The sequence below is a fragment of the Andrena cerasifolii genome, chromosome 6 (assembly GCF_050908995.1).
Source record: "Andrena cerasifolii isolate SP2316 chromosome 6, iyAndCera1_principal, whole genome shotgun sequence".
Lineage (NCBI taxonomy): Eukaryota > Metazoa > Arthropoda > Insecta > Hymenoptera > Andrenidae > Andrena > Andrena cerasifolii.
The window spans coordinates 11,165,451-11,181,639 of NC_135123.1; the positions used below are offsets into that span (position 1 = coordinate 11,165,451).

The 16,189-nt window shown below is 46.8% G+C and overlaps 2 protein-coding genes across 5 annotated transcripts in view; both read left to right on the forward strand.

Annotated features, from left to right (window-relative positions):
- The first annotated feature begins 6,153 nt into the window (after positions 1–6,153).
- Positions 6,154–7,196, forward strand: Grx5 (Glutaredoxin 5). The gene is made up of 3 exons (XM_076815685.1): positions 6,154–6,373; positions 6,670–6,811; positions 6,916–7,196. The coding sequence occupies exons 1-3, from the start codon at positions 6,299–6,301 to the stop codon at positions 7,107–7,109; spliced, it is 411 nt and encodes a 136-aa protein (XP_076671800.1). The 5' UTR covers positions 6,154–6,298; the 3' UTR covers positions 7,110–7,196.
- A 5,870-nt stretch (positions 7,197–13,066) lies between these two features.
- Positions 13,067–16,189, forward strand: part of Eag (potassium voltage-gated channel protein ether a go-go) — an 89,794-nt gene continuing 86,671 nt past the window's right edge. For all 4 annotated transcript variants that reach the window (XM_076813714.1, XM_076813716.1, XM_076813715.1 and 1 more), the window contains exon 1: positions 13,067–13,537. The gene's annotated coding sequence lies outside the window, so the exon portion shown is untranslated. The remainder of the gene's footprint in view (positions 13,538–16,189) is intronic.

Below are 16,189 nucleotides of genomic sequence, written 5' to 3' on the forward strand. Positions count from 1 at the left end.
GACCTGCTCAACATGTCACTCAAACGTGCACGGGGGTCTGCGCCGGTCGATATGAAATCTATATTTATTGGTATTTACAGAGGATGTTCAAAACAGACTGTTTGGGAGCAACCTGTGTACCGTTCGCGTGTGGTGGATACCAATAGGGTCGAAAAGATCAATGAATTTTAATTTTTAGTAGAAAGTTACCAACAGAGAACTGTGCCGAGTCTTTACCCTACTCATTGTAACCTCAATATTATAATATTCACCTTCTTGTTCGTAACGCGCCACGAAAAACCGTATTCAGTTGCATAATTTTCAAAGATGAGCGCGCAACACATTCGCGTTGAGCAAGCAATAGTGGAGGTTAGGTCAGCGGATACTCCGGCCGCGTCCGCGAAGAGTATTGGTCTCATCGCCGAGCGTATACGAGCCTCTTCGTCTCTCGTCTCTCTCTCTCTCTCTCTCGTACTTTGTAGTCTGCGACCGTTAATGCAGAGAGAACTCCGCGAGGCACTCGTGAATCCTCTTCCACTCTCTATTTCAGTTCCTCTTTCGTACTCCCGCCTTCTTTCCCGCTCTATTTCGCTGCTCGTCTCGCTCTACCCACGCGTCCTCGCACTCTGCTCCCCCTCCCGGTGCCGATCCGCTGTCCCGTTCCCACCGCCGCGATTCCCGTGCCTCCATCCTCCGTGAGAAGGTTCCATCGTGGCTCCTCGTATACATATACACTTCGGGTTATGGCTAGCCCGGGTTACCGGTAACCGGCCGGTAAACGCAAAGTTATGCGTCTCCCGGTTTTAACCCGCTACTTTTTAGCGTGGTTCCTGGGAAACGAGACAGATGTAACAGATTCTGTCTTCTGACCGATATCGTCCAGCACCCGAGCACAGCTGCCGTAGCTGAATTTATTGCTTGACCACCTCTCCTAGCCGTTTGGTGCGACCTTCCAACCAAATTACTAACCGTATTTCTTACGCTATTCTCCAAGCGCGTGTTCATCGGATTCCTGCGCTGCAAACAGAACGAAATTGCCGATATAGTGCAGGCGACATGCGTGAATCTTGTCACGAGTCACCTCCGTGATGTAATCTCGTCACGGAATATGAATCGAGAGGATTGAAAGGATCGAAAGGTTCCCTGTAGAGGTATCGGGAACGCTCTCCACGAAAACGATTGGTATGTCGTGGACACGTCGCGTTCAGGATTGCCTGGCATAATTTGATGCGTCACGTAAATTTATAATAGTTTCGTGACTATTATGAGCCATGGTAAGTAAGGGTTAAGGTCGCGCGCGAACCGTAGCTTCTGGAACGCGTGTCGCGTGCTCCTAGCATACGGCCCTGATGGCTCGCGCGCCTCGTCATTTGTCCTCGCCCCCCCGCAGCACCCTTGCCCACCGGAGGATACCATCCGCCGCTCACCAAGCCACTCGATCTACTCCCCCCACCCCTTTCGCGCCACTCTCCTCTCTCTCTTCAACCGCCTGATGCGTCGCGTGGCATTCTCTCCCTTCTACTTCTCTATTCCTCCCCGCCGCGCTCACGCTACCTATCTCCCTCTTCGCGCTCGCCAATTCCTCTGTCCTCCTCCCCGCGTTATACGGTTGCGTCTCTCTCTCTCCGCCCAACGGGCCAGCCGTCGGTCTATCTCTCTTCTGCATTGTTTTCTCCGACTGCATCTGCCGCCGTTATTTTTATTCCTATTTTTTCGGTATTGTTTCGATTACGCGCGCGGATCGTTTTCGATAGTTTTACACGGTCACGAGATTCATCCGTGTAATCGTGACCAGGCAATGCGTGACCCGCGTAAACAGTAGACGTGGATTATTTTTTTGGCAACGCTCGACCATCGAGAAAGTCGAAACAGGGGAATCGGGATGTACAACGGGCGATTTCACTTTACATTCTACTTAACCTCGATTATTCTATCTTCCCTCGGCCTTTAAATTCATCAGTGCCGGATAGAAAAAGTGTTGGAGTTTTTATCGCTCTTATCGCGGATTCGATACAGGCGCCGTAATAAACGTCTGCGTGATAATTCTTTTTTTTTTTTGCTTGTTCCCGGTGGAGACTCGCGCACGTTCGCTTCGTACGCGCTAGAACGGCCGACCGGTCTGTCTTTTTCTGTTTCGTTCCCCGTTCGACCTCGAGAGGAATCGGCGTAAGGTTTCTCCCTCTTCGTCGCGCGTGCCATGATACGGACATTCGCGTTCCTCGTCCACGAACCGTCTCTTCCTCGTCGCGTGCACGGCGAGCGCGCTCCTTCTCGCTCCAGCGTTTTGTTCTTCGTCGCAGATGCTCGCCAGTGCCGACAACCTCCTCCACCCGAGACCACCGAGCCGCGAGGATAATCGAGACGAGCTGACGAGCACCGAAATCATTCTCCTATCGCCAACGCGGATTGCGAAACCTTTCTCGCACAACTGCGCGTATTTCTTAATTACATTCCAGCCATTCTCTGCGCTTGGCAACGAAAATTTTCTTCACTGATTTCGGCTCGTCACTTCCTCGTCGACTTGTCCCCATTCGACCACTGGTTAGCCTTGCCGCGTATTCCGAAACACGTATTACGTAGCGGCGAAGAAAGAAGGGCCTATCGTTCTTAATTCTAAGTCCTACTTTCCTCGTAACAACGTGGCCATTTTGCGCGACGTTTGTTTACGAGAGAAGTTCCGCGGCCAGGCGCGTTGTGGAGCCGGCGTAATTTTTGCGCGTGGCAATATTTTCGGGTAACCGAATAAAGGTACGCGGCTGGAGTTTTGGTATATACCCGGCCACTCGGGGAGTTTCGAGTTTCCTGTGAACAGGAAACCGTATCATTTAGCGTCACCGTCCCACGAGTGAAAATGCATTAACTGGCAGTGGCGGCCAACATTGCGGCAAAGTGAAACCCCTCGTCACGGTATAGTCACGTTAAAGCGAGACCGAGTAAAATAGTGTAACAATCGCGGACCGAACCTGGTAATCCCGCTGACGTTTCCTTTCCCGCTCGTCCCTTATTCCCTTTGCGACCGCGCCGGCCTTCGTGAATCCCTCAGAATTCTTGCTCCTCTCTGTGGCGCGCGAGAGGAAAGCAACCCGAACGCAAGGACGTATTACACGATCGCCCGTAATTATTGCGCGTGTCGAATGCTTCTTTGTAACCACTCTGCCTTACCGGCCGAGCGGGCGCACATGCACACTTGCACGCTCATGTTCTAATCCTGGCCTTCTACTTACGCCACCGTAATATGACGTCACGCGCGAGAACAAAGAGCTTCGTTTACGCGAGGGCACGGAAAAGTGAAACTATTTCTTTGAACTTCATCGCGTAGGCTCGTAACAAGAACAAGTAACCGTGGATAAATAAGTAGGTCCGCGATATCTTGCGCAAGAGTGAGAAAACGTACGGCGTCCGTCGGTAGGCCGCCATTTCGTCAGTTGATCGTGAGAATTTCGTCTCGGTGGTCCAGTATCGCGAAACAAAATAGCGGCGCGTCTAATTAAGATGGCGTCACTAGTTCGCCTCGTGAATCTGCCCCGCTCGTGCTTTCTCTCTCTACCAACCGCGTATACGCATACTTTCATCCGTCGAACGTGTCGAATAAAAGAATTACCCGTTATTCATACGCTGAATTTCAGCTCGTCGGATCGCCGGTGAAAGCGAATTCCCGCGATTCCACTCGAGAGCATGTGTATTTTTTCCTGTTTTTTTTTTTTTTTATTTAAACGCATTTGTACCTGTTGCTATTTTCGTGCGTCCATCCCCGACCTACGCAAGGACTTCACCCGTGAAGCTGTGCGCGGCGCCTCCGCACAGGTCGAACTTTAAAATCTCGTGGGCGTTCTCACGACAGTCCGCGACGCGAGTTTCCATGGCGATCGGGTCGCTGTGACCATGATTCCGCCGTGACGTCACGAGGTTTCGAAAAGGACAACCACGTGCACCGCGAACGCGTCTAACGAGTTTTCCTCGCGGTAATTTTTCTCTCTCTCTCTCTCTCTCTCTCTCTCTCTCTCTCTCTTGCGTCACGAAAAACTGACGCTCTTTCCGCTGTAGTGGGGATGCGTTTAAAATCAAAAATACTTCGCGATTCACGATGTGTGTATGTAAACAGAAATGGGCCGGGAGTGGAGGTTAGCGAGACGTAAACAACATCGATTATCGCGACTCGCGGGCTTGAAGGTAAATAATCCATACAGAATTAAATGACTTCGATCAGTTCTATATCTTGCATTGAGGTTGTATATACATTATTCTACAATTGATTGCGAATTGTTATCTCGAGTAACGTTACTTCGAACGTGCCCCTGTTTCGATACCCACACTTCCAATGCGAATTTCTTCGACGTTGGTCCCTTGAAAAAATTTTCTGCGCGTTTTCGGTCGAGCTGATACCGTATCGACGCAGATAAGATAAGTTTCCAGTATTTATGGATATTCACGTGTGTAATCGCGGAGCGAGAAGGGACTGGACTCGATGTAGAAACATTTTGTAACAGTATTATTGTTTGGTACGACTCTCTCGGTCGTTTAATGTTACATTGATTTTGGATACTTGACGTGATTATTTAGATTGACGTTTAGTAGTTATCGGCTGGACGATATGCTCTTAATGTTTATCTGAAAAGTATCGTGGCCAGGATTCGTTGCGTTACGTGTCGACTTGGGAAGTAGGCCACGAACGTAGATCGAATTTGAAGTGGCTGTGGTGAAACGCAGTTCACGCGTCGTGTCTTTTAGGAGCACAGAAAAACAGGAACAGCGTATTTATAGGGAGATCGTTTCAATTTCTAAATTGCATTTTTTTTTTGTATTATATATCCGTTTCCGTTAAACTTGTAAACGCAACGAAATTATCGTTTTACGATGCGAACATTACGATGCGACGTAGAAAAAAGTAACACGCTCGCTTCTGTCGCCATTAAATTTTAATAATCGTTCTATCGACGATAATATGGTAATTGTGATGTAGCTTGCGTGAGGATAATTTGATATAATTCAAAGTAATGTCGTGTTACGTAATCCCGCCGTGTAATAGTTATATAACCGTGCACGCGTAAAGTTTTAATGAGGATATAAATTAAGCAGTGTTAGGAATAATAGATAAAAAATTTTATGAAACGGGAGAGACATCTATCGCAGTCGTTGGTTCACTAAAGTTTCGATTATTTTGTAGCGTCGATTGTGCAGAGGCACTTCGAAATAATGCTGCTCGAAATAGCGATTATCTATGATCGCATTATTTCCGAAATGTAATTTCATTACTTCTGTTTTAACAGGTGATTACGAAATGTGGCTATTATCACAGACGAGGTCTAGGATAGACCTATCACCTTGTGGATGTTCGTGTCGCCACCCAAACTGTGTAACCGACCTGTAATTCGAGGTCCGAATGTAGTGGCATCTGCTCATGAACAGCGTCCAACTCAGCAACTACTCTGAAATGTGTTGAAATGCTGAAAGGTATGTGCGTGCTTGTATACGTGTGACTTGTTTAGAGCGAGAGTTTGACAGGGGGGGTAGGCTGCGCCGAGTGCGTTTCCCTTTCGACTCGGATAGCAGGGTGGTAGGAACTGCGCCGTCCAATACTCGTTTCATGCTTACCCTTCGTCTCTCCTTCTGTCCTGAATTTCTTTTAATCGAGTGATCGCTTGGAAGTTCCCTAGATTCTATATCTAAACCGAAAGGATCGATGGAACTTTGTTTCCATCCATCTCTTTGGTTTGGTAGGCTAAGGCTTTCATGTACAGGGAGATCGATGGAACTTTGATTCCATCTATCTCTCTATGTGTCTCAAACGCAGCAACCTCCTCGTGGTCAGACCTGGTAATCGGTAAGAATCGACACTAAAATGGTAAGGGGGACCCCCCAAACTGGTGACAGAAAAATACATTGGTGATAGGTCTATCCTATACCTCGTCTGTGTTATCATATGCTTATCGATTAACATTACCGTCACATCAGTAAAGTAGAACGCTACCAGGGTATAACAATTTCATTCACTTTGACTATATAAATCCAGCGATCTATATAAATATTAACCGTTAATAAGGTCCGTAATAGTTACAGAAATTAAAACAAATTTCATCTACTAATATTCCCATATTTCGCAGTTCTTTCATTATCAAATTCGAAATGGTTTAATTAAATTCGCCTGCAGAGGACAGCACTCGTATTTGGCGAAACAGAATAAGAAACCAACATGGCGTCGTTGCCCCATAACAGTTCACTGCTCTCGATCGATTCGTAAACCGGTTAACCTGCTACGTTGTTTTCCTCTTTCAAAAAGTTTAAATCTCCAGTGTCAGTTCCTCACACCGGCGCCAGAAAAATGATCGCGTTCAAGTTTTACAATAGCGTCAGGAGTGTGTCCACAAAGAAGAATCAAATAGCGAACCTCGTAAAGGTAAGTGCACCACTGCCACTGTTTCAATTCTCCTTGAATGAAATTTATTTAGATTTCGTTGCTTGCACCGTGTCGTGAATTCCGAAATATCCGTCACACTGTACTTTACGGTTCAATTAACTGCACCTGCGTGTGTTTCCATGGTAAGTCTCCTTTCGAGTCACTTGTTGTTCCCTCTGTAAATTGTATTTCATCAGAGAAACGACCGACTAAAAGAACGCAGAGAAGATTACCGTCGGACGTTCCGCTCGCGCAGCAATTGTGCGCGTTGTGTCAATCGGTGTTTTCTATTGCAGAACAGTAAAGTAGTAGTGTTCATGAAGGGTGTTCCCGAGGAGCCCAGATGCGGCTTTAGTAACGCCGTCGTGCAGATACTGAGGATGCACAATGTTAAGTACGATGCTCACGACGTTCTACAGGACGAAGATCTTAGACAATGTGAGGGTCATTGCTATAATAAGAATGTATCGGAATTTGTATGAATCACGGCAATGCGAGTAGAACGAATCGTGTTCTCGCGGTATTGTATTTTGTGTATCCAGGTATCAAGGAGTTCTCCAACTGGCCCACCATACCTCAGGTGTTCATAAATGGGGAGTTCGTAGGTGGATGCGACATCCTTCTAGAAATGCACCAGAACGGAGAGCTCGTGGAGGAGCTGAAGAAAGCGGGCATCAAGAGTAGCCTTCTCCAAAGCGATTCCAAAGAGTCTAAAGAGAAGAAGCCGACGGATTGAGTATCCGAGTTGGGTCTAGTTTGTTTATAATCTGTAAATAAAGTTTGTTGTCGGTTGTATTTTGTTATAATAAAGCGTTCGGTTTTATATTTTTGCCTGATTCGTTTGAAATGAAGCTGGGGATACTGGACCCACCGCTTTGCGCCGTTTGGGCCCTAACATTGTGTTCAATTATAATAATTATATCATGTTACAGTGGTTATTGGAGGTATTCTTGAACTCATCAACCCTTTAGCCATTGTTAATTATACGAGCATTTAGAGGGTGAATCGACGTTCGATTTTTCAGGGGAGGGTTCTCGTTAATCATCGACGCTTTCGCAAACTTCGCTACCGATCTCCGTTCACGTGGCTACGAGATAAGGAAAAAGCAGGACAGGGGGTGAAAGTGGATCAAGGTCGATAGCAGTGTGGGTCACGACATGGAGAGTTCTGGTCTACGTGCGCATACATGCGTGAGAAGTCATACGTCGTATTCTTCCGCATTGCGTTTCTACTTCTGTGACAAATTCTCCAATGTGGAGCTTGGTCCTACGAATGTTCGACCGACACCGACCGTCAATTGGACTTAAGAATATTTTAGGATTCTTAGATTCTTAAATAGTCGGGGCTTCTAAACATCCCTATATTCAGCAATAGTATAAAAGTAATATTCAGCTGTCCTCACTCGACCTTGCTTGCTTTCAGAATGATGAAAATGAAGTCAGAGATAAGGAGATTTAGAGATAACGAGAAAGAAAGGGCAAAGATAAATGACGCGTCCTTGAGGTGCGAACTGCAAATCATGAGATCGCGTGAGGGCTTAATAATTCCTTGGTTCGCCGCCGTCTCTGTTTCTCGCCACCTTTTACTCGCAATCTCAGTTCCGTTTCCTCGGACAACTTCCTTTCTCGCTGCTCCTTTATCCGCACACGCCACTTTTTCTAATTCCACGCGTCCAAAAAGGACCGCCCTTTTCCCTTCACTGCTTGGCAAAGCACACCATCTCAATTCCAAAATTTCGTAGAAAGCCTTAAAGCCGGGGATCCAGCTAGAAGCTAAGCTAAGCTATGTTATGCTATGCTACGCCTGGCTGTAGCAGATATAAAACATCAAAAGCATAGCGTTGGCTTGGTGCGCAAAACATTGTATGTCCGCTTTTAGCATTTTCAACAAAAACAGGTTTAAAGATGTATAAACAAATACAAATATTATCTATCACAAATTTATGAAGTAGATTTTAATGTGATTTTTATACAGCATAAAGAAATACCTGTAGTCTAGAACAATATTTGTTGCATATAAAAACTGAAATTTCGCACAAAGTGGTCGTACAATATTTGTGCACTAAGCCATTGATAGCACAGCTTAGCTTAGCTTTTGGTGGAAACGGTTCCATAAGGATGTAGTGAATCTAATTTTTTAAAACTTAGCATAGCATAACGCAGCATAGCAAAGCTTAGCTTAGCTCAGCTTCCGGGTGGATCCCCGGCTTAAGGGAGCAGAGGATGAAACTTGAAAAGCTACCTTCACTCGAAAGCTAAATAGATCTTATATCCCTTAAAACCCTTAAGGTAGGCTCTCACTACGCCTCGCCTGGGCTCATTTTATTTATCCTATGTTTTTCTTATACCACTTGACAATTTGACTCGCATTACGCCTGGCCTCAGCGCGACTGCGATAGGTGGATTTCTCCCCGAGAGAACGTACGAAAAGAAATTGCACCGACGTGAGGCGAGGCGTAGTGAGAGCCTACCTTACCCCCATAAATACTCCAAGTTTCATAAAAAAAAACTCGGTTATCGTTATCGCCATTGGGGGGCCACGGCTAAGAAGAATGTTGAAGTCGGTATAATTGTCGAATCTCCGCTTTCGAAATCCACCCCCCGGACCTCCGCTTCCTTCCTCTTCACTCGACTTCCGTTTATCCCATCGACGTGCACCGCGACACCCCCGAGTGGCACGCGAGATCTCCTCTCGGAAGAGTATGCCCCCGCAACCCCCCGGCGCCTATCCGAGGGTGGGAATATTTACGCGCGCAGCTGGCACACACGCTCATTCCGATCCTCTGACACTAATTGCGAGGCGCGTCGGGCTGGCTCTCGAGGCCCAAATTAATTAATGGCATACCAAATGACGAGCGAGCCGGAGCCTCGCGTTTCGAGGGCCGCGGCCTGGTAAAACTTAAATAATACGGCGGCGCGCGATCGTGCCGCGAATATCAATGCGTTCTCCCCTGTCATCAAGAAGCTCGTGGCCGTTAATGACGTACCCACGCGTCACTTTTTACACCCCCTCCGTTTCTCCAACGGATAAACCCGTGCTCGTCGCAATTTCCATTTGCGCAGCGAGACGCGCGCTCGGCTTCCGCGATCGTCGTTTAGCCGGCTCCTTTTTTTTTTGCTCGCCACGCGACGCGACACACTGATCCATTTCGAAAGTGTGTTTCGCTAGGGAAGTGGGCAACGAAGTCTCCAGCGAGTCTCTCGGAACATTTCGACCCGTGCTCTCCCTCCGGTCGTAAAGATACTCGCAAGGAGAGTATTTTAGGTGTCCGCCGGCAATTTTGTTCACGCTAGAAGTAATATTTAATATACAAAAGGAAATTATATGCGTATTAGATATGTTTTGTTTGGAATTTTATTTCTAGATAACTTGAGAATTACATTTTTCTGTAGGAGGACACCTTACTATAAGTAAACTTCAATAATAATTATATTTGTTAATTTGTGGGAAATACAAATTCTGATTTATCCGTATTTGCGGTTGTGAAGTATAAGAAAATAAATTTCCATGAAAATAGATGAAGATTTACAAGAATTAATAACAAAAAATAACAATTTTTTATGTATTATTTAAACAAATGGACTTTTTGAAAATCTGGTGAGTCAGTCATATTTCCCATTCAAAGACACAAAATTCGTCTATTGACACTATTCCCCTATCTCTAATAGTTCTCGAGATATTCCACAAAAATGATTTTTCAACCCTTATTTTGAACGCAGTTTTCACCCCTCCAAATATGAAAATAGGGAAAAATAAAAAAACACGTATTTCTTATTTTTCAGTCCACTATAACCTATCCAAAAATCAAAATGATCGGAGGCGGACGCCTAAAATACTCCCCTTGTCAGTCGCAATTACTGTACCGTCGTCTTTAGGTGTCCGAAAACGATCACCTATTTCCCTTCGTCCTTCGAGATTCCCTCGCGTTTTACTTAAAGGGATAGCAGCTTCTTGCATCGTAAAGCTTTTATGACAGACATCACGCGGGGCTGTTTCAAGCGTCCGGAACGATCCAAGCCTTCTTCGAAAGCTTAGTAGATGATGCAACGGGCAGTCAAACCCAATTTTCAGCTTGCAAATACAAATGTGAGTTTACTCTTGCCCAGAACGCAAAATTGTATTTTCAAACTGAAATTTGGGCTTGAATCCCCCTTGTGTCATCTGCCAAGCTTCCTCTTGCCTAAGCATGGAAGAGTACAGAGGCGGGATACGAGGAATCCGCGGCAGAGGTGCAAACAGTCGCGTTCTTTACCCCGCGGAATTAATTACGCGCGATTCCCGAGCACTTTAAGCGAGCCACACGGGGTCTGGACTGGCCCGCGGCCAAATGGAGCTTTACGTAGCGTAAAAGGGAGGGAAAAAATTCGTGGTTCATTTATCGTTCTGTATCGACCATCCCCGTTCTAGGTGACCCGAGCAGCGTCTTTGTAAATAAGACTGCCAGAGGAATCGATGAACTCTGGTGAACGGAGGCTCCAGGTTAGCCAGTTATTTTTTAGAAAAAGGTGCAGAGGTTCGATGTAGAATCGCTTGTCGAATTATGCTCCGCCAAAGTAGGTGCCAGAGATTATTTCGATTAAGTTTGCAGGAGTCACTACGACTCGTTGACGGGTAACGAAGCGCGGGCTTGGCCGCTGGAGCCCGCGACGCCATTCCGCGATTCATTAAGCGGAATGATAAACCGCTATGGTAATGATAGGGTGGTAAGTGCGTGGTCCGCAGGAGCCGATGGAAATGGGGTGGTCGGCGAGGTGGCGCCCTCCCTTCAACAACTTCGATCGAACCAACCCCCCGGGCTTCTTCTCGTCTCCCTCTTTCCCCCGGTTCTTCCTCCGTCTTTCTTCCCTCGCCACGCTTTCCCTCCTTTCTTCAGGAACGGCGCGACCCGTCCGACCACCCCTACGTAGGTACTCTGAATCTGCGAAGTTGGCACCCCCAAGTGTGAATTTTTATAAAACAACCATGGTATTCGTTTGTCCACGTTTGTCCGATACAAATTTTCGTTTGTCCCACGTGCAGAAATAGTAAATAAAGAAATAAAAAGAACTTCATCTGCAACTTAATGAAGATTTTTTACTTTAGCTACCTCCGTGCGTAATCATTATCGGGCTTTGCTCTGCTCTCTTGTCACGTTTCCCACCTTGCCTCTGGATCGAGGGAACTTTGATTACATATTAGCCCCCCAAAAACAGGATTCTGGGTTCTCCGGATCTCAGCTTTTGGAAAGCGTTAGACTTTTTAAAGAAGGTGTTTTAAATTTTGTTGAGAGACTTGGCTCGAAGACTGCTTGCAACCCTTTTGGAAGCTTCTGACTGATCGGTGAAATGCTCATATTCTGTTGTCACTTGCAAACCATTCATTTTCCCTGCGCGGATAGTAGTTACTTAGCTCCGGCTTAGAATGCAACCTCGCCTAATCTTCCTCATCTTCATTAAGGTTCTTCGTCCTCCAGGCCCGCACAATTGCATCTACTTCTTTCGCGCACCGCCCAGCGACGCAATTAAAGCGTGGTTCATTAAAAGGGTAAACATCTTTCGCGGAAATTCGCGGATAACGAGACGCTCCTGGCGTTTCGGCGCTCTCTGTTCAGCAAACATTTTCGTCTCTTTCTGCCTCGAGGCGGATTCGCTCGCGGAAGCCAGCGGATCTTGCCGCGTGTCGCGGCAACGCGCGTAGGTGCATTGTGTCTCCATTAACCTAATAATCCGTTTCTGCCTGAACTCACCCAGAAACACCGAACTCCGCTCAAACGCCACTCGATTTCGCCGCCGCGGTGGACGAGCAGCGTTTCTTTTAACGATATAGCTCGGAAGTCTCCTCCCTCGGAATCTCGCGGAATATTCTTGCGATCGAGATTTCTGGGCCACGGAACGCTGGAGTTTTAATGCCGGGAGATAGTTGTCGATTTTTCGAAGCTCGTGCTATAATACCGGGAAGATAGCGTTTGAAATATCGAGTAGCTGTCGGTCAAGGCACTCTTCAGCTTCTTTAGTAAATCGGCTCGATTTCGCGAATTCGTATTCGTTACTGCTACGTGCCTCGAGGCACAGTGCAGCACGTGGGTCAGGATTACTTTATCCCAACAAGCAGATGATTTTGAGCGATGTGACTTTCATTTCCAAGCATCGCGCGATGCAGATGCCACTCCAAGTTTCACCTTCCAAGACCGACAATCCCACCCCCTACGCGGCGGCAGCATTATTTGCTGCTTCTCCCAGGGAATCGCGTAATTCCATAGCACTCCATAACGAGGATAGTCCTCGGAATAAGGTCAACAATTTCACCCCTCTCGAAACCGAAACTTTCCTCCGTCCCACTCTCCCCGAAGCTCGTAATCACCGAAAATGCCCACATCCATCACCTAGGCGCACCGAGGCCTCCAAACCACATCCGAGCAGCCCCATCTCCCACGTTGCCTCGTGGTCCACGCCAACGTCTCTCGCAAGAATCACCATCCCCGGACCTCGTAAAAATAAAAGCCCCTCCGACATCCAGCAGCAGCCGCAACTAAAGAAACAGCCTCCCCCGAAGCCCCGAGCCTCGAAAGAACGGCCGAAAGAAATCCAGAGACGAGGCGACGCGAGCGAGAGGGCATGGCGGGGTAGGGGCGGGCGCCGCAGGGTGCGAGAGGGGAGGGTCGGCTCAGGGGTAGTCAGCGCCGCCACGGAGGGTGAGTCTCAGTCGCCACTCGGTCAGCCTGCCGCACGGCTGAGTTTCGGAATCCGTCTGCGCGAGTACGCACACGTACACACGGGTACACACACACACGTACAGGCACATACACACACAGGCACACACACACACACACACGCACACGTACGCGCGAGGAGGGAAGAACGATAAGGGGATTTTTAGCAGCAGTGCATGTGGAAAGGGTTGGACGATCGGTACGCGGGAGAAGAAGACGCTCCGTCCTCCCCGAGGATGCCCCTCGACTAGTCCGAGCGTCGTGGGAGCCGCGAGGGCGAAACGTGTCCCGGACAGTGGTTTCCTGGACGCGTACCCGCAACCGGTCAGCGCGTGTGCACCCGACCACGATCGATCCTCGGTGCGATACGATCCAGAAACGCGATGGACGGAACCACCCTGCCACGGGGCGGCGGAAGATAACGCCAGCCAGCGAGATCTCCACCGCCGTTCGGCTCGTCGCCGGAACATTGATCGGTACGACGATCCAGCGAGATCAGGCGCGTTCATTTTTCCCCGTGTCCGCGATCCACGGCCCCCGCGATCATCGTTGCGGTCGCGTGGTGCGCCACACCACTCTCCGTCACCCACTGCGTTCCCTATGTCAGTCCCTCCCTTATGCGTCTCTCCGTCTCCCTCTGGGACTCTCTGTCGGGAAGATATCGTTCAAGGGTGGACTGCCGGAGCGTTCCGTAATCCCAGGGCTTGTGTTTACGTTGCGCCTTTATGCGACGAAACGGCGCCTGTTCCTCCGGTATTGTCGACATTGGAACGTTCCGGTTTTGCGCGTCACGTTGACTCGCCGCCTCTCCGCGGATGGCTTGTTTGCTGCTGCAGGCGACAGCGTGAAATCGCGTGCATTGTGGGGGAGTTCGGTGGGCAGAGCACTGGGATTCTGGTCAAGTTCGTGTGTAGGGGGAACGAGGGGTTGGGACTCGGTGCAGCCTTCTGTTTCGACGGGCTCTCGGAGGCGGTTTCGGTATTGGACCGTTCCCATTTACGCGGCAGGTTGATCAGGCGACACTTGCGATGCTCTGGTCACCTGACGAAGGGGGATGACGCTCCAACGTTGCACTTATATTCTTGAAAGTGAGGTACTGTTCGCTTTACTCAACGAAGATTGTAAAATTCTTCTGTCTAGGGAATAAAAAAACTTGAAAAAAGTAAAAAAATTACGCCAAGTACATGGAATCAAATAAATCACAAAATAATGGAAGATAATAATGAGTAGAATATAAAAAAAAATGTGAAATCAGAATGAGCTGCAAGTATATAAAGATGCTTTCCAACTTTCCATTACCCATATCGCGGATATTTTAATAATGCGAAGTTAAAATGTAACATCTAGACATTTGCCTAGATGTCCGCGGCCTGGAAGTCAAATACTTGGCGTGGCCAGGCAAGGTCAAGGTGTTGATGAATAGGAATTATTTTAAAACGCAATATAATGAAAATGTACTCACATTGTCAGAGTTTTAAATGGACAAATTATGTGAAAGCCTGCTTATGTGAATACCTTGCCTGGCCACGCCAAGTATTTGACTTCCAGGCCGCGGACATCTGGCAAATGTCTAGATGTTACATTTTATCTTCGCATTATTTAAATGTCCGCGATATGGGTAATGGAAAGTTGGAAAGCATATTTATGTACTTGCAGCTCATTTTGATTTCACATTTTTTTTTATATTCTAATTATTATTATCTTCTATTCTTTTGCGATTTATTTGATTTCACGTACTTGGCGTAATTTTTTTACTTTTTTCAAGTTTTTTTATGGGGATCTCACTTCTTTTTACTAAGATAATTTGCATAGGGAATGACTTTAGATAATTTTAATATTATATTTATTATTATCGTCTATTTTTTTGTGATTTATTTGATAATACTCTTTTTCGTTCTCGACTTTTTTATGTATGTACTTGGCTTATTAGTTTTAATTTTTGAAAGTTCTTTAAGGGGATCTCACTTCTTTTTACAAAGATAATTTGCATAGGGAATGACTTAAGATAATTTTTAATATTATAACTTACAAATTATCACGGGACAGAATTAAGGATAAATTCAGTCGCAGCATCATTTTACACTTCGATTATTTATATATACATAAAATCCTCTGTTTCGTTACAAATAAAAGACAATTTGATGATATTCAAACATGTCGCAATTCAAATTTCGGCAACTTACCACGTTTATAACTTGGTTATAATTTGACGGTAAGCTGTCAAAATTTGGAGTAGATTGCACAGTGAAGATACCGATTGACGAACGAAACATGTGTTAGTTTCTGTTGGCTGAAGGTGCGCGTGTAACGCGTATAGATATTATGTTGACGAAAAAAAATTTTGACTGGAGAAAAAAAGGAATAAGAATCAGGAGAAAAATCTTACCTTCCTGAATCACTTTTGCCTTTTAATAATTATAGTAACCCAACAATATGAGGCCCGACGCGTGCAATGGTGTAATTTTAATTTACGTTAAACATTATCCACGAGCGATTTCAGCATTACAGTTTACGCCTCCGGGTGGCCAGTGTCTTCCCTGTGACCAGAAAGTCACTTCCCGACGCTAATGTCACGGGTCCCAAGCGTTTCCTTTACTGGATTCGTTAGGCAGAGGCCAGAGTGGACAGACTTGTAGCTCGCAGTGCCGAAGTTCGATGTTTCCGTGGCAAGTTCAAAGTGTACATGGGGGGAGAGGGGTTTCGACCGAGCAATTCTTGCGATTCTTCGCTCTAGGGCAGTCAGTCAGCCGCGAGGTTTGTTTTGGATCGAAGCTCCGCGCGATTCCGTCCCAGTGGAGACCGCGAACAAAGCGGTGCGCGTGGATTCCAGTAGTTGCAGCAGGCATTCTCCAGCTCGCGTTTCTCTTCAACGAGAAACGTCGCCTCTGTTGGATAGGTCAGGTAGTGATAAAGGAAAAAAAAAACACAGAATCTGTATTCACAGCGTAGCAATCGATACCCAACGTTACCCGAGGACAAGTGGTATTATTCCAACCAACCAGTGAACTTTAAATCTACAGAGCACGATTCTGCTCGAAGCTGCTCCTGGAAATTATTATTATTACTCGTAGAAAGATAGATGGTATAATACACAGGGCCGGATTAAGACCTTTACAGACTCTAAGCAG